The sequence below is a fragment of the Natrix helvetica genome (assembly GCF_964273705.1).
Source record: "Natrix helvetica genome assembly, chromosome: 2".
Taxonomy (NCBI): Eukaryota; Metazoa; Chordata; class Lepidosauria; order Squamata; family Natricidae; genus Natrix; species Natrix helvetica.
Window position 1 is genome coordinate 255,272,922 of NC_138552.1, and position 22,857 is coordinate 255,295,778.

Below are 22,857 nucleotides of genomic sequence, written 5' to 3' on the forward strand. Positions count from 1 at the left end.
GTTTCCATCCATTATGGCCTTCAGGTGCCTTGTAAAATAGCTTGACCCCTTCTTCAGTCTACAGAAAACCAATTACTGCCATTCCCTTTCTATATATTTCTGGATTGACAGCAAGAGTACTGTTTGTTTTGCCTTTTCGTCAGGTTTTATATCCCCGTCCCCCTTTTCTCCGAGAAAGTTCATCACTTCGCAGTGGTGTCCATATGTATGAAGTTTCCCATGTGGTTGATTTATGGGAAGTAGCAAACCGCTAAACTGAGAAAAACTCGGAGTGCGAAGACGTGTCTGCACTATCGCGCTCAAAAAGTAGTCGTTGGCGACGGTGAAGCAGACGGCGCTAGGACCCTCTCCGTTCCTAAGCAGCGTCGCGGCCGCGCTGTGCCTGTTGATAAAAGGCTCGCGGCGGCGTTTTGACGTCACGGGGAGTTAATTTTAAACCTGGACAAGATGGCGGAAGGAGACGCGGCTCGGTACGGGCAGCGGGAGGAACAGCCTCGGTTTCAACCGGACTTGACAGGTAACTAACCGCCTGCTTCAGCAAAGGAGCGCCGGCATCCCTGCTGAAGGCAGGCGACGGATCTAGAGCCCGGCGTTTCTTCTCTCCGGGGCTTCTCTTAACCGTAACGGCTGAGGGCAGGAGTCGTTTCCCTCGGGGGTCTCCGCGTGCGGGCGGCGGGTGTCGCGCCAATTGCTGTAGCAGCGCCTGGGCGAGCGACAAGACAGCAATTCGGTCTTCCCTTCTCCCTTCGGAGCGGCCGTTTCTCACGCAGCAGAGGACTAGGAAGCGGGAGGTTGCCAGAAGGCCTCGTCCCACTCCCCGTGGGGGAGGTGGGTGGCTAGGTGTCTTCTCTGAGAGGGGCGTTGGTCCTTGTGTGGAGACTCTACCGGTGGGCAGCAAGAGATGGGGAAGCTGAGAGAGAGGGAAGAAGCCAGCAGGCAGAGTGACCCAGTGTGGCAAACGGCCGCCGTTCCTGCTGCTGCTGCTGCTGTTGCTGCAATGAGGGAGAAAGACGTTGAACTGTCTCGTTGGCCTATTTAGTGGTGAAGGTGAGCGCCGTGGCATATATTTTGCCACTGGGCTTCACCACTGTAAGGAGGAAGAACAACGCATGGAACAGGCAAGCGTTGGCGCTGTGAACTTGATAGAAAGGGGGTGGGGGAGCCTTTTCGATCAGTGATCCACGGACACAGGATCTCAATACCCACGAAGGGTGGGTTAGGAATTGGTGAAATAGGCCTGGCTCCTTCTTGTCTTCGCGGCTATAGCTACTTAAAGTCGGAGCGGGGCGTCCTTTGCAATGCCTCCGAGCTTTATTATGTGGCAAGCATCAACTAGCCAGCGTGTGTCAAAGGAGTGAAAGAAGGCAGTGACCCACGTGGTAGGGCCGGGTTGGTCCATGATGCCTGCTCGATTGCAGCTTTCATGAGGAGTACTTAGTTCTTGAGTACATGCAAACAGCTTCAAGAGCCTACTCAGTGTCACTGCTGTGTTGCATTAGACTGGGAGCACCAGTGTTTCAGGCTTTCAAGTCTTACCTAGACATGGGTGATCAAACTTGAGGTTTTCTTTGCATGCAGAACATGTTCTCTTAGTGTGTAATTAGAATGAATTTGGTTGGACAGCTGAGTTTGCATAGGCTTTATGCTGTTATTTAATAGTATGGAAAATAGTATAAATAATCAACATAAAATAGTGGACATAATTGGTTCTAGTGTATAGTGCTTTATATCATGTAATATGGCGGTGGAAAGTATTACTTACAAGTAAATTATGGTGCTGGACTGTACAGTGCTAAAATATTGTAGCGAAGTCTGATGAAAGGAACAAACTATTTAAAGCAAATATCTTCTGGTTGGCAACTCTGATAGTGGTGATAGTGCAGTATTTTATAAAAGGATTTTTTGAATGTATCATTTACAGCTGGCCTATGTGACCTACTTTTAAATACTCCCAAGAATGTTTCTCCTTTGAGTACTGATCCGGTGTTTTGTTGCCTTGTGTCTGGTTTTTGCAATTTGCTTGTGGCAATCTTTGCATGAAATAAAAGACAGAGGCATGTGGACTTTAACTAAAAACTGGTGGCTTTATTTTTTCCAACCAAAATAGTCTAAATTGGGAAGTAGTCAAATTTTGCTTTTGTATTCATGTGATAAATGTGTATACATATTTGTTGTCAAGCCGCTAGGAGAATATGCTTGTATAATGCTTGTTCTATATCTCTCCATAAATAAATGTGACAATTGATACTGAGTTGACAGTAGGGTTTGTAAGTTAGGGAACATTTCAGTATAATTTTTGTCTTACGGTAAATTAATTGAAGTGAATTTTTGAAAGCATCATAGAATTCCTGATCAATATCATTTTAATAAGTATTTTCCCTTAAGAAAATTTGTAGTGGTATATTTAGCTTCCTCGAAATATATTTTTGTGTAGTAGTATACTATGAATGTAGTTTGTTTCACTTAATGGAAAGTTGTTGAATTTGCATTTATGGTTTTATTTAGAAAGACAGTATTTGTAAACCTATGCTCAGCTCACATGGATAGGCTGTCTGAGACTGACTTTTCAATTAAGTTTAACAATTAAGTTCCCAGATATTGTTAAATGCTATTCTCCTAAATACTGCATAGAATGTATAAGAGAAGATAGCAATTCTTTCAATGTTTATGGGTTTTTGGAAAACAAAGCTAGCAATTATTTTCTCCTCTATAAAGTAAGAAGTTCAAAACTGGGTTGGAAACAGTGTGTAGGGATTTTTTTACAGATTTGTTTCAGACATGATAGTCAAATTTGGAATTTGTGGCATTGTTCTGCTTACAAATCAATTTTCAGCCTCTTTTTTTAGTAGAGGCAAGAAATGTATAAGCTGCCAACTAAATCATTTAAATTATGATAACAAATGTTACTGTGCATTGCTTCTTTCGGAAATGTCATGTATATTCACTAGTGTGTCGGTAATTCCATAATCTTTGGAGTGACTTTTTAATAGTGAAAGTCAGTATTTCAAACCATTTTTTTTACAAGTTTGGCTTTTCAGAATGGAAATATCTTAAAGTACTTTCCGAGAACTTCTTACCCAATCCTAATAATCAATTCAATGACAATGCTGATAAAAGTTTGTGACATCTTTCTTCTGTAACTCAGGGTTTGTTTGCAATTGTCACAAATTGATCAGAACAAGAAATAAAATTCAGATTTCAGCAAAAGTAAGCAAGGTCATTCATCCCATCAAAACATATGATAAATATTTTTGTTTATAAAATAAGTATTTGAAAATTAAATTGTACAATTCTGTAATTGTTTTATTTAACACATACCGGTATTATAACACGACATTTAATTAAAAGTATTTCTTACCCAACCCTTATGCCAATGAAAGCATTAATTTATTCATAAAGTAGGTTGGATAAATTCATTTATCTTCTTAGGAATTAAGTTTCCGAATTTGAAAACCTCTAAGGTTCATTAACTATAGGCAAAATAAATAGTACTGTTATCTAGATTTAAGAACATAATTTGCTGTCTTGAAATTTTATATTATGCCACTTTTTACTTTGAATTGAACTAAAATTTTAAAATACCACAAGATTGTAGAACTCATTTTTAATGAAAGTTTGAATAACTTTCTAAAGTACAGGTACTCCCCTACTTATGACCACAATTGAGCCCAACAATTCTGTTGTTAAGTGAGACAGATGTTAAGTGAAATTTTGCCTCATTTTATGACTTTTCTTGCTACAATTGTTAAGTGAATCACTGCAGTCATTAAATTAGTAACATGGGAATTAAGTGATTCTGGCTCTCCCTTTGACTTTGCTTGTCAGAAGGTCGCAAAAGGTGATTACATGGCTCCGGGACACTGCAACTGTATAAATATGAACCAGTTGCCAAGCATCCAAATTTTGATCATATGACTATAGGGATGTTGCAAAGGTCGTAAGTGTGAAAAATGGTCATAACTCACTTTTTAGTGCTATTGTAACTTTGGTCACTAAATGAACTGTTTCAAAATGGGGGCTACCTGTAGTTTTCTGCTCTAGCCATAATTTCTGAATACAATAAATCAGTTAGGTTTGCTGTTGGCCAAACTCATTTATATTTTTTCAGGATTGTATCATTTTTCTAACTTTCATTCATCAATTATTGTCCTAAGATATGAAGCCAGATGAACCTAAGAGATCTGACACCTGTATTGATTCCTAATTAAAACCAACACAGACTTAAGCAGCTGGCCCTGTACTGATGAGGCCAGTTAAAAATAAACAGTTGATGATGAAAACTAAGAGGTCCAGCAGAGCTAGCTAACTAATCCATCCTTTCAAGTTCCTTTAATAAGTTATCCCTCCTAGTGAGAGAGAAAAGCTTATATGTCTACCACTTGTTTACTGCATTTACTTACATATTTTGCCCTAAAACAGGAGTGAATCCTTTTTCTGTAGTACTATCTTTTGAGAATTAATGTCCTTTTTTTCCTCTCCCAGAGGCCAGGCTTTAAAGAAAAGACAGATACATTTTACTGGAAGTCTGACCTGCTCCCTTCTATAAAGGTTTTGAAATTAGTCCAAAGATCATATGAAAGTAGCTCAAGGGCTGCACAGAGCTTAAAGGCTGCAAGTCATCCATACTCTGCTATGTAAAAAGAAATAATTGTTTCTTAGCCTGTCACATATTGTAACTAGCTATATAAAAACTGCTTATTAGTAAAGTATTATTATGTTTCAGAGCCTAGGAACGTGAATCTTTTTTTTAAAGAATAAGTTAATATTAGTTTAGAAATCACTACTGGGGGAAATTAGGGCATATGAAGGAGAGGAACAATATCCAGGGGGAAGAAAACTGGAATAACGTTGGCTGGAGAGGAGGAGTAGGTCATACATCTAGAAATATTTTTATACCAATGTCTATAATACAGTGATATGGAAGAACTGTGCAGGATTACATTTTAATTTTCAAAAGTACTAGAATTTACTAATGTAAAGCAAGTGCATAAAAACCTTTAGTCTATCCTTCATTGTTATTTCTAAAACTTTTGTCTCAATAGAGTTCTTATATTGGGCCTGTTATTCTACATGAAGTCAGCTGGTAGGAAAGGCTTGTCTATGACTGTCAATTGAAACTTGCACATAAATTGGGCACTTTAGAGATATTTTTCTCTTGGCTTGTAAATTTTTTAATGTTAGTTGCAAGTATTAAATCAAGGGTGGCCAGTCGAGAGCTTGGAGACTTGTTTCTACCTCCCGGTTTGTTTTTTTTTGCTCAGAATATGTGTCTAAATAACATTTTCATTTCTTAAGTAAAATACAATCGCAGAACTGGAAGGGACCTTGGAGGTCTTCTAGTCCACCACCCTGCCTAGGCAGGAAACCCTATACCATTTCAGACAAATGGCTATCCAACATCTTCTTAAAGACTTCCAGTGTTGGGGCATTCACAACTTCTGGTGGCAAGCAGTTCCACTGGTGAATTGTTCTAACTGTCAGGAAATTTCTCCTCAGTTCTAAGTTGCTTCTCTCCTTGATTAGTTTCCACCCATTGCTTCTTGTTCTACACTCAGGTGCCTTGGAGAATAGTTTGACTCCCTCTTCTTTGTGGCAACCCCTGAGATATTGGAACACTGCTATCATGTCTCCCCTAGTCCTTCTTTCTCTTAAGCTAAACATACCCAGTTCCTGCAACCGTTCTTCATATGTTTTAGTCTCCAGTGAAAGTATTTCATTAAAGAAGTATTTTTCCGTCTGCAAAAATATATGCACTTATATAACTATTATAACAAATGAAATGCAGGTAGACATATGACCACAGTTGAGCCCAGAATTGTTAAGTAAGACATTTGTTAAGTAAGTTTTGCCCCATTTTACCACCTTTCTTGCTGATGTTAAGCAAATAACTACAATTGTTAAGTTAGTAAAAAGGTTGTTAAGTGAATCTGCCTTCCCCTTTGACTTTGCTTGTTAGAAGATCATAAAAGGGGATTACATGACCCTGGGATACTGCAACCATCATAAATACATGCCAGTTGCTAAGTGCCCAAATTTGGATCATGTGACCAAGGGGATGCTACAATGATCATAATAATGAAAAACAATCATAAGTCACTTTTTTTCAATGTTGTTATAACTTCAAATGGCCATTAAATGAACTGTTCTAAACCAAGGATTACCTGTACTTGCAATTAAACAATTACATTATCAAGCAATATAATCCATATAAGCCTTAAAATTGTGTACCAAAGAATTCAGATATTTATACAGTGATTTGTTATGGATGCGGTTTTGCTGAAAAGCAGAAGTCTTGGTTTTTGGCAACAGCGTGTTCACATGACTGTTGTGAATAAAGTCATGAAAATTAATGAGATAAAGAATAAGATTGTAGGAATCTGTCCAATGGATAAGCTTGCCTTCTTTAAATTGTTTCTTACCCCATTTCTGTCCTCATAAAAACATATGTAAGCAAAATTAAATAACCATGATTAATCATTTAACTTCCCATGGAATATATGTACATATATAATTTATTTTGCAGAAATAATTTTTCTAACAGTATATGTGATTAAAGGCATTGATTTCATTTAAGCAGCAAATGGTGAAGTAATGTGCTTATGTTCAGATAATTGTATATTAGCCTAATTCTTTGAAACAAGCTTATGATACTCTTAAAAGGATTTGTATCGATTCTGCTGTTCCTTGATCTGTCTGAACTTAATCCTAGATTCTTAAGTAACAGCTATAGCCAGGTGTGTCTTGGCTTCATTTAGACTGATGTGCCAGCTGTGTCAGGGACTTTAGATTAGTTTATGGATGCATATATCTTAGTTCCATCACATTTTTGGTTATACATGGACTAATGTCATGTAATCAATGTTAGTTATATTTAGAGAGAAGCTATGCGATCTTCAAAAGCTTCAATTGTCCGGGTTGAATTTCAACTTGTTTCAGGTTCCAGTTCAAAACTATGGTAATGACTTTTAAAATATTCTCTATTTTAGGTCTGAAAAACTCAGCATTTATTAATTAAAAGAAAATTATTAGTTTCAAAGAAACTTGAATAGCATCTTTACAAAAACTTGGCAAAAATTTCCTTGAAGGAGAAATTTAACTTGCTCACTTAATGGCTTCATACTGCACAGTATCCTTTGTAAGTAAATTAAAATCTCTTGAATCAGGTGGATTTCAACTTTGTGGGAAATACAGGTAGACTTTGACGTAACAGTTCATTTAGTGACTTTTTGAAGTTACAGTGGCACTGAAAAAAGTGACTTTTATGACCATTTTTCACACTTACAACCGTTGCAACATCCCCATGGTCACGTGATCAAAATTCAGATGCTTGGCAATATCTAAAAGGCTGTGACATATAAGAAGGGGCAAGTTTCTTCTATGTTGAAAGTGAGGGCAGCCTAAAGAATGGAAACTAAAAGAAGGGGCTTCCTAGCTATGTTCCCTCTAAGCTGCGCGGGTGCGCGGATGCGCAGGTGGCAACAAAACACAGCGCAGCAGTTTCCAACTGCCGCGCAGGGATCTTTAGCATGATGGACAAGCTGCAGGCGGCTAGGAGGCTTCTATCAGCTGGGCCGGGATATTAGAGTGCCTGGACACACCCAGAAGAAGGCGGGCCTTTGGCCAACAGAAATGTGTCTGCCTAGGGTTATGATTGGGCTCCCTCCGCCGGCGCGTGGTTGATTGACAGGGAGGCCATTCCCTCCTGGATCAAAGTTGAGGGGGGGGGGAGCAGCGGCAACAGCAAACTCTCCGTGGGACGTGCGGAGCATACTTCCGTCGCAGTTAGTCGCAGTTTGTCGGCTAAGTCCCTATGGCTGGGCTCCCCGCTGTTGGCTCCACTTCTGAGATGCGGGTGTGTGGGAGGTGCTGGCCACGCAAGCAAATGGAAGCCCACGCCGGGTGGGCACATGTCTGAATCCAGCCTCTGCATTCGGAGCATAGGGGCTCGAGGTTTTTTTCGCAGGAAGGGGGAGTCAGCTGGTGCTCCGTGGATTTTATTTGATTTTATTGCTCGAAAAGAAAAAGAAAACAGAGGCTTCTGGCCTAGACCAGAAACTCAAAATCCGGAAAATTAACCTTGTTTAGGAAAGTTTTGCGCTGATGGAAAAATAGTGTTTTCCAGTGAAAGTTTTTCCTACTTTTCCTTGTTTGCTTTTTTGGCGTCTATTCCTTCTCTTTTCTTTCTTCCTTTTTTCTTTCCTTTCTTCCTTCTTCCTTCCTTTCCTTTCTCTTTCTCTCTCTTTCTTTTTTTCTGCCTCTTTTTCTTATCCTCCCTCCCTCCTCTCACCTTTCTTTTTCTTTTTCTCTTTCTCCCCTTTCCTTTTTTGTCTCTCTGTCTGTGTGTGTGTGTTTGTGTGTGTGTGTGTCTCCCTTCCTTCCTTCCTCCCCCTCCCTCCTCTCCCCTCTTTGTTTGTTTCTTTATGTGCCCCAATTGCTAATCTACATCAATTGGTAATTTATTCATAACTTGCTAATATCACTGCAGACTTTTGGATAGTAAGGGGGAAAGCATAAAGCATATAAAGTAATTCATAGTATGGAAAATGTGGATAGAGGGAAGTTTTGATCCTTTTCCCATAGAAAGTCATCCATTGAACTTGAATACAAGTAGTCCTCAACTTACAACAGTTCACTTAATGACTAAAGTCACATCAGCACTGAAAAAAGTGACTTAGGGCTGTTCTTCACACTTATGATCATTGCAGCATCCCCATGGCCACATGATCAAAATTTGGATCTTTTGCAACTGCCTCATATTTATGATGGTTGCAGTGTCCTGGGGTCTCCTTTTGCAACCTTCTGCCAAGCAAAGTCAGTAGGAAAGTCAGATTAACAACCAGGTTACTGATTTAACCGCAGTGATTCACTTAACTGTATGTAGCAATAAAGGTTGTAAAATGGGGCAAAACTCACTTAAGAAATGTCTCACAGCAATAGAAACTTTGGGCTCAATTAGGGTCATAGATTGAGGACTATCTGTATATAGGGAGATTTCTTTACTTAATGTATATTTACATGGTAGAATTGAGTTTCAAATAACACTGATTTCGTTGTTGTCTTGGGTGACATCTATGAAAAAAATTCAGATGCTCAGGCATGAAAATGTGCTGCTCAAACACTATACTTTTCCACTCACACTGAAAAAAAATTAGAGGGAACATTGCTTCCTAGGTGCAGCAGCTTTGCATTATGGTGCTGGAGCATTCCTGAGTCGCAGCATATTCTTTCTTCAATCTCCCTAAGCTTGTGTCACTTTGCAGTAGCCCTCCAGCTTGGCCATGACCTGCGCAGGGCTTCTCCCATCCCGTTACACCCTCATGCTTCTTACTTGGGATTTCTTGCACCTTCCGCTTAACCTACACATCTGGAGTTACAGTAGCAACCGGGACTGTCAAGACTGTCATCGCTCAGGGGATCATGTAACATTGTGCTTTATGACCACTTTGCTTAGTAATGGAAATTCTGGTCTCAGTTGCGGTCATAAGTTGAGGATTACCTTTATTTCTTCTATAAGGAACAATAAAATAAAACATTAATTTATTTTGCTCTGCTTAGTTTCTTTGTGGGTGAGTTATAAGTAGTCTTCGACTTAAGACCATAATTGGGACTGGAGTTTTGGTCATAAGCTGAGACATCTACCTGATGGACTCAATTTTACAACTGTTTTATGGTAGTCAATAAGTAAATCACACAGTCATAAGTCTGAGTTACATGGTTGTTAAGCAAATCATGTAGTATTAAACAAATTAGTTCCCAGAACAGTTTTTTTTTTGTCAGAAACTTGACAGAAAAATGTTGCAAATTGAAGTCCCATGACTAGGGGACAGTGCAACCAGTCCTAACTGTAAGCTTGTTGCTAGGTGCCCAAAATGCAATTATGTGACTGTGGGATGGGACAGTGCAAAATTTTAAGATTGCCTGAACTACTTTATGGGCTATAAAGTACCTTTTCCAAGGCTGTTGTAACTTTGAACAGTCATTAAGCAACTGATCAAGAGCTATTTGTAAAACCAACCAATTTTGTAGAAGCATATTATACTCTTCATGAGGCTTCCCTTGAAAAAGTTTCCAGAAACTTCAACTGGTGCAGAACACAAGCTATACTGGCTGCCCACAGAAGGACATATATAACACAAACTGAAATGGGTGTCAGCTTGCTTCCAGGGTTAATTCAAGATGTTGGTTATTGGCTATAAAGCCTACACAGTATAGGACCAAGTTAACTATGCAACTAGCTTCACTCCATCATATCAGCCTGTCACACTCATTCAGGCAGGGAAAGCATGCTACAGACCCTGTCATTCAAAGAATTCCAACTGGCAGGATCTAGGAAGAGGGCCTTTTCTGCCACTGTCACTTCATTGTGCAACGTTTTACCCTCAGAGGTGAGGAAAGTCTCCAATTTTTTGGCCTTCCACAAAGTGTAGCTGTGTGTGAAGGACACAGGGGCTCACACAGCCATGGCTCTGGTTGGCCCCCGAGAATTCTCCCATCTTCTATTAGCAACTGCCAATCTCCCCATCTCGGATTGTACACTGCTCAGAACCCCTCTCTGAAGAAGATGAATAGTTAGATGTGAAATATAAATAAATAAAAAGAATAAAAAAATAAGCTATTTCTGCTCTACCTTGCCATAGCTACAATGGTGCTTCCAAGGTTGTGTATGTTTTTCAATTTTAAATATTTCTGCATAAATATGATCTAAAACTTGTTCTGTTCTCCACACAAGTCCTAAATGAATATAAAGAAAAACCAATTAAACAAATGAGTTTAAAACATACTTTTTATTGAGGAAAATGATCCAAAGCTGCATATTTGTGTGTAACGCAAATTGCGAATCTTTAGTAACTGGTATGCCCCCCTTGGACAGCAATAAATGCAACTAAACATTTCCAATAACACTTGATTATTCCTGCACAGCTACTTTATTTTATTTTAGCCTGTTCATCCTTATAGAACTGCTTCAATTCAGGCATGTTGGCGGACTTCCTTACATTAACTCAGTTTCAAGTTGCTCCATACATTTCTATTGGATTAAGGCTAGGATTTTGATTTGGCCATTCCAAAACGTTAACTTTCTTCTGCTATAACTATTATTTCTGTTGCTACATCTTGATTGTTATTATACCAGAACAATTTTGAATCAAGGTAGCTCAAATTGGCCAACTCAGACTGCACAAACTTTTTCTCAAAAGATGACTCTTAGGGTCATAGTTTGTCTAGTAAAGAATAAACCTAAGAAATTAAAACCATTGATAAAAAAGCCAATAGGAATAATCAACTCATTTATCCCAATAGATTCTGCATGGTGTTCTATTTTTATAAGCCATCTTTTCTTCTACAGGTAGTCCTTGACTTATAACCATTTATTTAGCGACAGTTCAACTTTACAACAACACTGAAAAAATGGATTTACATCTGGGCCTTGACTGTTGAAGCATCCCCTTGGACAAGTGATCAGAATTTGGACTCTTGGCAACTGGCATCTATTTACAGCAGCTGCATATCCTGGGTTCATGTAATTGCCATTTGCAACTTTCCCACCTGGCTTCCAACAAGCAAAGTTAACAGGGAAACTGCATTACTTAACAATCATGTGATTCACTTAACAATCATGTGATTGTTTAACTGACTGCTGCACCATCCCAGTGGGCATGTGATTACATTTTGAGTGATGGGGACTGAGTCGCATTTTTAACTGATTGCAGTATCCTGTGGTCATGTGATCACATATTCCAATATTTGTGGCCATTTCCAGCATAAAAATTCCCATTAGCTGAATTTGGATTTATGACATGTGATTTACTTAATGACCACAGGATTCACTTAATGATTGTCATGAGTCACTTAACCAGCATTGTAAAAGTTATAAATTCAACTTTGGTTACACAGTAACTCAATTTACAACCATAGTGATTTTCCAGGGCGCTGCTCCAAGCAAGGGTTAAATACAGCCAATCTGCCCAGAACTGAATTGAAACTTTAAACCATGCCTCCGGTGCTGATTATCTTCAGTTTTTTTCAATTCAGCTAGCCCAGTGGACGTGCTTCAAGTTTCTCTCCAATTCTAGATAGATTGCTTGGACTCTCAATTATACTACTGAAAGAAAAAGATCATGTTATTTATTTGGAGCAGGCTTGGTGAGATAAATTTACTTTAAACCCCAATTTGGCTTTTTTCTCACCCTTGGTCCTCCCGGTGTCCCGTCCAGCTGTCCATCGTGCTGTGGGCAAGACTCCACTCCCGCCCACTCCAGTGGCTACTGTTACCTTACCAAAGGGCCAACGAAAGCAGTTCGACAAAACTAATCCTGGTCTCCCTAGAGGTACGGCGTTCCCTCAGGTGGTGGTTGTCCCCTTCTCTGACAAAGGGCTCCCCCTTCAAGGAACCGGTCCATCTCACCATCACGACGGATGCCAGCCTTTACGGCTGGGGAGTTCATTGCCACAGTCAACTGGCCCAGGGCAGGTGGTCTCCTTCCGAGGCTGCTCACAGCATCAACTGGCTGGAGCTGAGGGCAGTCAGATTGGCCCTCCTTCATTTCCAGACCAGCATACAGGGGCGTCACATGAGGGTACTGACAGACAATGTTGCGACAAAGGCACACATCAACCACCAAGGGGGCACTCGTTCCAGATCCCTGATGTCAGAGGCCGAAGTCCTAGGGCAGTGGGCGGAGAAACACCTGTCATTACAGGCGGAACACATTTCGGGCACGACCAACACTCAGGCGGACTGGCTGAGCAGGGCCACGGTCGATCATTTGGAGTGGCGCCTGCATCTGCACCTGTTCCAGCAGTTATCCCAGAGGTTCAGCCGTCCGCAGGTAGACCTGTTCGCCATCGCATCCAACACGTACCTTCCAAGATTCTTCACGAGGTTCCACGACCCGCGAGCCGAGGGAGTCAACGTCTTGCACTGCTCTTGGCCGCGGGGTCTGCAGTACGCATTCCCACCATTACCTCTACTTCCCAGAGTCATCCGGAAGATCCTGTCGGAGGCAGTGGAGATACTCCTGGTGGCACCGTTTTGGCCCAGGAGAACCTGGTTTGCGGACCTGGTGAACCTCTCTGTCGAACCACCTTGGCGGATCCCTCCGCAGGAGATCTCTTTCTGCCAGGGGCCTCTTCAACACCCGGAGCCCCAGTGGCTGCAACTAGCCATCTGGCACTTGAGAGGGATCTCCTGAGCAGAGGCAGCCTCTCGGCCAAAGTCATCTGTACCATCCAAGCGTCCAGGCGTCCGTCCACGACCCGGATCTATGACGCTACCTGGAGAGCCTTCACCAACTGGTGCACTGCTCGTGGGTCTTCTGCCTCCTCAGCCTCGATCCCTGTCATTCTAGACTTCCTACAAGATGGTTTGGACAAGGGCCTGGCGCCTAACACTCTACGGCGTCAGGTGGCCGCAATTTCAACCATCCCAGCTCTGGACGGGCATTTCTCACTCTGCCGGCATCCCACCATTCGCAGTTTTCTCAGAGGCGCGACCAACCTGAGACCTCCAGTGGTTCACAGATATCCATCCTGGGACCACAATGTAGTGTTACGTGCCCTCATCGGGCCCCCGTTTGAACCACTCAGGACTGCCAGTCTCAAACATCTGACATTTAAGACAGCCTTCTTGGTCGCCATCACCTCGGCTCGACGTATTTTGGAGCTGGCTGCCCTGTCCATCAGAGAGGACTTATGCTTGATATGACAAGACAGGGTAGTTCTCAGACTGGACCCGTCGTTCATCCCCAAGATTAACTCCTGGTTCCACTGAGCACAGGAGGTAGTTCTTCCGGACTTCTGTCCGCATCCTAGGCATCCGAGGGAGAAATGATGGCACTTACTGGATGTGCGCAGGACGCTTCGCAGGTACATCAAGTGCACAGCGGGGTTTCGACGCTCTGAATCACTCTTCATATCATTCCAGCCGGCATCCCAGGGCAGGAAGGTGTCGTCCTCTACGATTGGCAGGTGGCTTGGGGCCAGCATCGCCCTCGCTCATGTCCTGCAGTCCAAACCTGTGCCTCACCACATAACAACACACTTGACTAGAAGCGCCGCCACCACAGTGGCCTGGGCGACCCAGGCACCGATTGAGGAAATTTGCAAGGCGGCTACCTGGACTTCATTGTCTCCATTTGTCCGAAATTATAAGTTGGACCGCTTTGCGTCAGTGGAAGGGGCATTCGGGAGGTGAGTTCTTCAAGGCATTCACACCAGCGATGAGACCCTGAATGCTGCTGCTTCCCGCCCTAGTGACAATTAGCTTGGGCATGTCCCTTGCTTGGACTCTCCAGAGCAGCGCCCTGGAAAATGACCATTCTCTTACCTGAAGGGTCGTTTTAGGGCGCTGCGACGGAGAGTCCACCCTGTCCGCGTTCCTTACTGCTTTTTGAGGCAAATGGACCAATTGTGCACACGCGCACAGCATGCAGCGCCTGAGTGACCTCCGCCGAGCAGCTGAGTGTTGCTGGGCGGTGGTGTGCGCACGTGTGCCCGCCACACAGCCCCATCGCAGCATACTGGTTGCCCACTACTGATTGGGTGGTCTGTAGTATACACCTATGGCCATTTCATCCCCCCCACTTCTTATAGTAAGGTTTTCATTCTTGGTTGGTTGTTTTTTAAATTTCTGTATCAGTGTAGTTATTTCTTACAGATAATGCTACTTCACCTCCTCTTTGGTTATGTCTTTTTCTTTTGAACAATTTAAATTCTTCTAGCAGTAGGTTTTAGTCTTGGGTTTTATTCCACCAAGTTACCAGTAATGGCAACTATGTTAGTATATATTTGCCTCATGTATTAGGACTTCAAGTCCTCCCTGTTCTTTCCTCATACTTTGAGCGTAAGTACGTATATCAGATTCAGGCATCTGAATCCTTTATTGCTGACTCTGCATTTGCTTCTTTGGTCCCCTATTTTATATTTGAGTTTCCCTTTCTTTTCATCACTTGATTGCTTTCCTTGAGGTTTATGCTTGGTTGGGATTGGTCTCCTTCCCGTTCCAGTTTTAGTTTAAAGCCCTTTGGATAAGCCAAGCCAATTGTTTTCAGTTCTTGTGATGTGTAAGACTCATCCTGTGTCTTATATGCCTTGTCTTATATTTATATACTATACTAACACTTTGATACCTTGTAATCCGAATAATTTCTTTGAGGTGAAATTTACAAACATTTGGTATCATATCATAGCTACATTGTCTCATTGTGATTCATTGTTACTGTTTTTTAGAATAAAACTGTTTGTTTTCCTGTACACCGCTTGGAGAGTCCAAGCAATGGGTTAATTCAGTCTGCTTGCCCTTAGGACTGAGGAACTATTTTTCCTTAAGCCACACCTCCTCCTGGTGTGCTCAATCCCCCAGAATTCTTCCTCAGTCAGCCCGTTTGGACGTATTTAGTTAGAGCTCTGAGCTAAATTGATCCTTTTTTGGCTTGGACTCTCTAATTGCGTTTAAAATTTTTTTCTCTAATATTCCCCAACCTCGTGAGACGTTTCTCTCTTCAATTCTGCGACTTTCTTCAGTAGAATCTGCACTTGAAGGCCAGGAGGTAAGCTGGAAGGTGGTGGGGGGTGCCCCTCAGCCGATCCTCTTGGGACGGCTTCGGAGGCCTGCCGCTTGTCGTTTAAAACGGCGCGGCTGCAGCGGCGAGGTTCCTAAGTCCCCAGGCCCCTCGTTTGTTATTTTCGTCGAAGTTTTTTCGCTCCCCGGCCTGCTAGAGGACCTCTGCCGCAGGGAGGAGTGGGCGATCGTCGCCATTGCGAGGCGCGTTCGCCCCTCGCTCTCCCTTAGCCCCACGCTGTTGCGGCGGCCATTTTTAGGCGCGAAAATAGCGCGCCCAGCCATGGCCGCCATTTTGCATCAGCCTCGTTGTCAGGAGGCCGCTGGAGGTGGCAGGGCCTAGCAAGGGTTTCTCGGGCTAGGATCGCCACCTTCGCCATTTGTCTATTTTTGCGAGCGGCGCTGGTTCCTGTGCCATTCCAACGGTCATCATACCAGCTCAGGGAGGAGGCCTTAAGTAAGCGCAGGCCTGAAGTTTTTTTCTATAGTCATTCTCCTCCCTGCTTCTCCTGCGGAGCCTTGCACCTCGGTGCAGGCCCCAATCCTACCCCTGGGCCTCCGACTGGTGTGAAACATGGGATGATTTCATAGTATTGATTCGATTAATTGTATATATGGCAATTTTAACGATCATTTCGTTTTGTTTCCCATTACAGCACCCAGTCTATATCTATCCTTCTGCCTTATCATAGCCTTGCTCCATCTTGTGTGGTCATTGACTATGGACCTGCCCAGTCCTCCCGATTCCCAAGACGCTAGGCCGAGCCTCTCGCAGGCCCCTAGCAAGGGTTCCTCCTCTTCGGGGAGTGGGGGTGCGGGCAAGAGTGGTGGGGGTAGCTCTGGGAAACAGCGTTCCAGAACCCCTTCGGTAGCTGAGGCCAAGGATGCTGAAAGGCGCCAGCGGGCCCTTGACAAGCAATTCGAGAAGGCCAGACGCCAGGCAGACAGGGTGCAGTCCCTCTCAGGAGCCCCTCCCTCCCGGGAAGATCTCCAGTCGGTCCTCGCCGAGGAGGTGGAATCCCAGGACCTATCCCCTAATAGGTCTTTTGCAGAGCCGGCTTCCCCGGTCCCTTCTTGGGCCTGTGAACAGGTTCCTCCCCCTGGGGATGCTAGCATAGACGATATGCAGGGTGAGGCTTCACCCCCCCTAGAAGAGGGCTTGGATCCCGATTCTGACTCTGAGGAGTTATCGCCCCGCATGCAGGAGCTGATGGCCCGCGCCATTGCCAAGGGCATCACGGAGGCCATGAAATTCAAAAGCCCTGCTGCAGCGGCCCCTAGGGGTCCCAAACCCGATCAGGCAGCTCCGCCCCCAAGCAAGCGTGCTCGCCATCCTTCCCTGGAATCCTCGGTGGTCAGCGAGGCCTCTGCCATTGAGGACCCTGACCCGGAGGTGCTAGGCCTCTCGGACGACGAGGACCTTCCCCCCGAAGCGCCCGCCTTTGCGGGTCTCTTCAAGCCCAGCCTTTTTAAATCGGTCCTTCACAAGGTCAAGGCTGCCACCAGGGTGGGGATCAAGCCCAAGCCGACCGCGCCGGCGGATGATGCCCCTCCGGCTAATCCCAATGCGGTCATGTTTGATGTGCCAGCGCCCCAGCAAGAGCTGGTTCCGGTCCCGGGGCTGTTCCTCGACTTAATCCAGCGCCAGTGGGCTCAGCCAGCCACGCAATCCTCTCCCAGTGGGGTAGATAGGAAGCTTTATACTATGGAGCCAGTGTTGGAGGACCTTCTGGCCCTTCCCACTGTCGACCCGCCCATCGCTGCGCTCACTTCCAACTCCTCGCTACCGGCCGACCTCCTGGAAGGCCTTAAGGCGGAGGACAAGAAGGCGGAAAAGGCGTGCCACAAGACCCATCTGGCGGCTGCCTGGGCCATCAGGGCCTCTTCTTCCGCTTCCTTTTTTAATAGGGCCTCTGTGATCTGGCTGCGCGAGCTCCTAAATAAGCTTCCGGCGGGAGACATACGTCTCCACCAGGACGTGTCAAAAATAATCGCGGCCTCCCAGTATGCCGCTGACGCGTCCCTCAATGCCACCAAATTTGCCTCCAGGGCCCTCGGTTCTAACATAACTTCCCGTCGACTGATCTGGCTCCGACATTGGCAAGCGGACCAGAAAAACAAATGGAAACTGGCTTCCGCCCCCTTTAAGGGGTCCAAATTGTTTGGCGAGTCCCTGGATCCTCTCCTCATTGAGTCCAAGGACAAGAGGAAGATCCTACCTTCTCTAAATAAAAAGCAGGAACGTAAGGCCGCTCCCTACTCTAGGAGGCAGTCCTTTCGTGCCTCCGAGCCTTCCACCTCTGCCTCTTCCTTCTCTCCCTCTAATAGGTCCTTCGGCCAGCAGGGCGACAGGTCCCAAGACAGAGCGCCTTTTCGGGACAGAGGCAGGCAGCAGTTCGGCTTCCGCAAGTATAACCGCGGTGGGGCCTCCAACAGGCCGTTCCGTAAGTCAAAGTGACTGCCAGGGCTTGGCGCCCATCGGGGGTCGCCTCCAGCTGTTCGCCTCCCATTGGGCCCAGAACACCGAGGATGCTTGGGTTCTGCAGACAGTCAGGGAAGGCCTCTCCCTGGAATTCCTGTCCCTTCCCCCTCGGACCTTCATCCGGTGCCCTGTCCCGTCCTGCCCCCAAAAGAGGCAGCGTATGGACCAGGAAGTCCGTCATCTCCTAGACATCAGGGCCGTGGAACCAGTTCCCCAAGGCGAAGAGGGGAGGGGGTTTTACTCCATCCTCTTCCTGGTGCCAAAGAACTCGGGGGGGTGGAGAGCCATCTTGGACCTCAAGAACCTCAACAGGCATATCGCCTACCGGAGGTTCAAGATGCAGTCTCTGCAGTCCATTCTGGCGGGGATTCGACAGGGAGATCTTCTCACATCTATAGATCTCAAAGAGGCATACCTCCACATCCCCATCCGTCCTCAGCACAGGAAGTTCCTGCGCTTCTATTATGCGGGTCGCCACTTCCAGTACAAAGCTCTTCCATTCGGCCTCTCGTCCGCTCCTCGGACGTTTACCAAAGTGCTGGCGGTAGTGGCGGCTCAGCTAAGACGCAGGCCCATAAGGCTCCAGTGCTACCTGGACGACATCCTGATCCAGTCGTCGTCCAGGCAGCAGGCCCTTCGGGATCTCCAAACCACTATGAGATCCCTCAGAAATCACGGCTTCACTCTAAACATAGAGAAGAGCCATCTCACTCCAACCAACAGACTTGTACACCTGGGGGCGGTGATAGATACCAACTTGTGCAGGGTTTTCCTTTCCCGAGACAGGTTGACCGGTCTAAGGTCCATGACCCACAAGGTGTTGAGCTTGAGGCAGGCTCCAGTGGTCCTTCTGTCGCAGCTGCTGGGAAAAATGATCTCCTGCATTTCCATCGTGCCGTGGGCCCGCCTGCATTCCAGGTCTCTTCAGTGGCTGCTGCTGCCGCACCAGAGGGCATCCAGGAGCAACTCTACCAGGCCGATTCGAGTTCCCCCGGACGTGAAGAGGTCTCTCCGCTGGTGGGTGTCTCCGGCCATCCTCAAGGGCCACCTATTCAAGGAGCCCGAGAGGTTGATCATCACCACAGACGCCAGCCTCTCCGGCTGGGGAGCCCACATGGGGTCCCTGGTTGTTCAGGGCAAGTGGTCCCAAGTGGAAACCAGCTACAGCATCAACCTGCTGGAACTGAGAGCTGCTCGCCTGGCCCTGCGCCATTTCAGCCGGTCCATCCATCGTCAACATGTGCTTCTGATGACGGACAATGTGGCCACCAAGGCCCACATCAACCGCCAGGGCGGCACCAGATCCAGAACACTGATGAGAGAGGCGGAGTCCCTGGGACGCTGGGCGGAGCGCCATCTGGAATCCCTTCGCTCCGACCATATCTCCGGAGTGGACAACACACAGGCCGACTGGCTGAGCAGGACGACCATAGATCCTGCGGAGTGGAAACTGGACCCTCGCCTGTTCCACCAGATGTCCGACAGATTCGGGACTCCGGCCGTAGACCTGTTTGCGTCCAGGGACAACAAGCAGCTCGACCGCTTCTACTCCCGGTTCTTCACCCCGGGGGCGGAGGGGACAGACGCACTGCGTTGCAAGTGGCCCCGCGAGCTACTGTATGCCTTCCCTCCCCTGCCTCTCCTTCCTCAATTCATCTCCAAAGTCATCGCAGAGGGAGCAGAGGTCCTCCTCGTGGCCCCGCATTGGCCCCGCAGGTCGTGGTTTGCCGACCTTGTCCACCTGTCGGTGTCTCCTCCGTGGCGCATTCCTCCGGACCAGATCTCCCTCAGCCAAGGGGCCGTGATTCACCCAGAGCCCCAGTGGCTCCAGTTGGCCGTCTGGCACTTGAGGGGGACCAACTAAAAGACCAAGGCCTGTCGGAGGAGGTAGTGAACACCATTCAGGCGGCTAGACGCCCTTCAACCACTAGGATTTATGATGCGTCCTGGGCCGCCTTCGCCAAGTGGTGTGAGGAGCTGCTCATCGAGCCGACGACCGCGCCTGTTCCCAGAGTGCTTGACTTCCTTCAAGCGGGACTCAACAAGGGCCTGGCCCCGAACACCCTTCGACGCCAAGTGGCGGCTTTGTCTACTGTCTGGTCGGGCGACCACCTTTTGCCTCTCAGCAAAATCCCGAAGGTGCGTCTTTTCCTCAAGGGCGCTTCTAACCTTCGCCCTCCCACCGTTCATCGCTATCCTACTTGGCAGCTGTCCGTGGTCCTGCGGGCTCTCTCTGGCCCTCCATTCGAGCCCTTACGCACTACTTCTCTTCGATTCCTGACGCTGAAGACGGCCTTCTTGATTGCCATCACGTCAGCTCGCCGGATTTCGGAGCTGGCGGCTCTCTCTGTTCGCCAGGATCTGTGCGTCATCCACCCTGACAGGGTCATTTTGAGGCTGGACCCGACCTTTACCCCCAAAGTAAACTCATGGTTCCATAGAGCGCAAGACATTGTGTTGCCAAATTTTTGTCCTCATCCGTCGCATCCCAGAGAGCGATCCTGGCACAATCTTGATGTCAGGAGGGCCCTGAAGGTCTACATCGCTCGCACTGCGGAATTCAGGAAGTCAGAGGCTCTTTTCCTCTCCTTCCAGCCCGGTTCCCTAGGGAAGAAGGTCACTTCCTCCACAATTGGCAGGTGGCTTCGCGCTTGCATTGCGACTGCCTATGAAAGTCAATCCAAGGCCGTCCCGCGCGGCATCACTGCACACTCCACACGAAGTGCTGCTACTTCAGCGGCCTGGGCCACCCAGGCCTCGATCCTGGACATCTGCAGGGCCGCTACGTGGTCCTCTCCTTCTCCATTTGTGCGACACTATAAACTGGACATTTTCGCCTCGGCTGAGGCGTCTTTCGGCAGGCGTGTGCTCCAGGCGGTTGTGTCAGAGACCGAATCCCGGGAGCCTTCTTCTGCCCACCCAGATGGACAATAACTTTGGTATGTCCCATTGCTTGGACTCTCCAAGCGGTGTACAGGAAAATGACCATTGGCTTACCTGAAGGGTCCTTTTCTGTACACCGCGGGAGAGTCCAACCCACCCTGGCTCTCAAGGCCGGGATTCGGGTTCCTCGTGTCAACATTACATCATCTTGGACGCTTCGCTCCGTCCGCACGAACTGACTCCTTCTAAGAATTCTGGGGGATTGAGCACACCAGGAGGAGGTGTGGCTTAAGGAAAAATAGTTCCTCAGTCCTAAGGGCAAGCAGACTGAATTAACCCATTGCTTGGACTCTCCCGCGGTGTACAGAAAAGGACCCTTCAGGTAAGCCAATGGTCATTTCTTCCCAAAAGAAACAGCTTAAATTTAAATTTTTAAGATTTTTTAAACCTTGAGTGTTAACCCCAAAGTTACAACTTGTGAGAAACGTCTATTAGGGAGATATTTATTTATTTGTTTGTATGTTTGTTCATTTAGTTATATGCTTCCTACCTCTGTCAAAGTGACTCTGGGCTTGAATTGGAAATATAGGGCTTGAGTGATTATTTTTTAAGGAGGATGATGATAAAGTTTTCATAATTTCTCTATGTCAAAATGGTTTGTACTGCTAGTTTTGGGACAGGACAAGTAAGATTAAGAAATAGGTCTCAAATGTGTTTGGTTTAGATATGCCTAGACCTGAAAAGATGGTAGAGTTTTGTCTGTTTTACTTGGCAACATCCTAATTATATGACTCTAAATTTTGAAATCCATAGGATAGTTAGTTTTGAATAATATTGTCATTCAGTGTGTGTGGGGTGCCAATTTTTTATGTTTTAGGCTTAATGTATAATTAGGACACTATTAGACTCAGTTGCTAAGTAGAAGTGAATTTTTTCTCAGGTTTCAGAAATTGAGCTCTTGATGATAGGAAGAGGGAATCCAGTTGAAATGAAGAATTTGTGTGGCTTGTGCAGATATTCTAACTAGCAAGTATATAAAAACAATACTACAAAGTAGTAATAAGAAGCCTGTACTTCATTTTTCTTATACATACAGAAGATATCAAACAGAATGTTGTATCTAATATTATCCAGTTATTTCCTAGGAGAAAGCTATGAGGATGCAGAAGAGAATGCCTCTCTGGATGCTGATGAAGCGATTCCTGAAAAGCCATGCCCAGTACAGATAGTTCTTGCTCATGAAGACGATCACAACTTTGAACTGGATGAATCAGCATTGGAGAGAATCTTGCTTCAGGAACATATAAGAGACCTCAACATAGTAGTAGTTTCTGTTGCTGGTGCATTTCGTAAAGGCAAATCATTTCTCTTGGATTTCATGCTTAGGTATATGTATAACAAGGTGGGTAACTGAACTGCTGAACATTTATACTACTTTGAGAATAATTAACAAAAGTGTATTCCTCTTAAGATTTGTTTTATTGTGCTCCAAAATGTCTAAATTTTCATATTTCTAAACATTATTGAGGGAATTTGAGGTTTATATAATTAACATAGCTAATTAATGTTTATATTAATTAACATTATAGTTGGTAAGCATACATTAGAACTAAAAAGCAAAACAGTATACAGTATGCCATTTACACAGGAACTACCTGTAACTAAGTAATACTTTATTGTAGTGGAAAATATTCAGTTCAAAGTACTATATTTTTTCCAATTTCAGTTTTGCAATCCATTGCAATGATCAGATCTTCTAAATTACTTATGAAAGATAAAATGGAATGGGTTTAATAAATGAAATAGTTTGTTCATAATAGAAATACAAGGAACATTTTAGTTTAGAATGCACTATAAGTAATTTTTAAAAGTTAGGGGTAAATGGGAGTTCAGTATTTGATAAATTGTGATTGATGCTTCTTATGTTTTAATATGA

General features: G+C 45.2%; 1 protein-coding gene across 2 annotated transcripts in view; it reads left to right on the forward strand.

Moving 5' to 3' along the window:
* Nucleotides 1-258: 258 nt before the first annotated feature.
* The window catches only part of ATL2 (atlastin GTPase 2), a 54,463-nt gene continuing 31,864 nt past the window's right edge, over nucleotides 259-22,857 (forward strand). Inside the window, exons 1-2 of one of the 2 annotated variants that reach the window (XM_081945922.1) lie at nucleotides 259-517; nucleotides 22,067-22,323. In XM_081945922.1, coding sequence (XP_081802048.1) covers nucleotides 448-517; nucleotides 22,067-22,323 — 327 coding nt within the window. In that variant the 5' untranslated portion in view covers nucleotides 259-447. The remainder of the gene's footprint in view (nucleotides 518-22,066; nucleotides 22,324-22,857) is intronic. The other variant, XM_081945923.1, reaches the window with a different exon arrangement.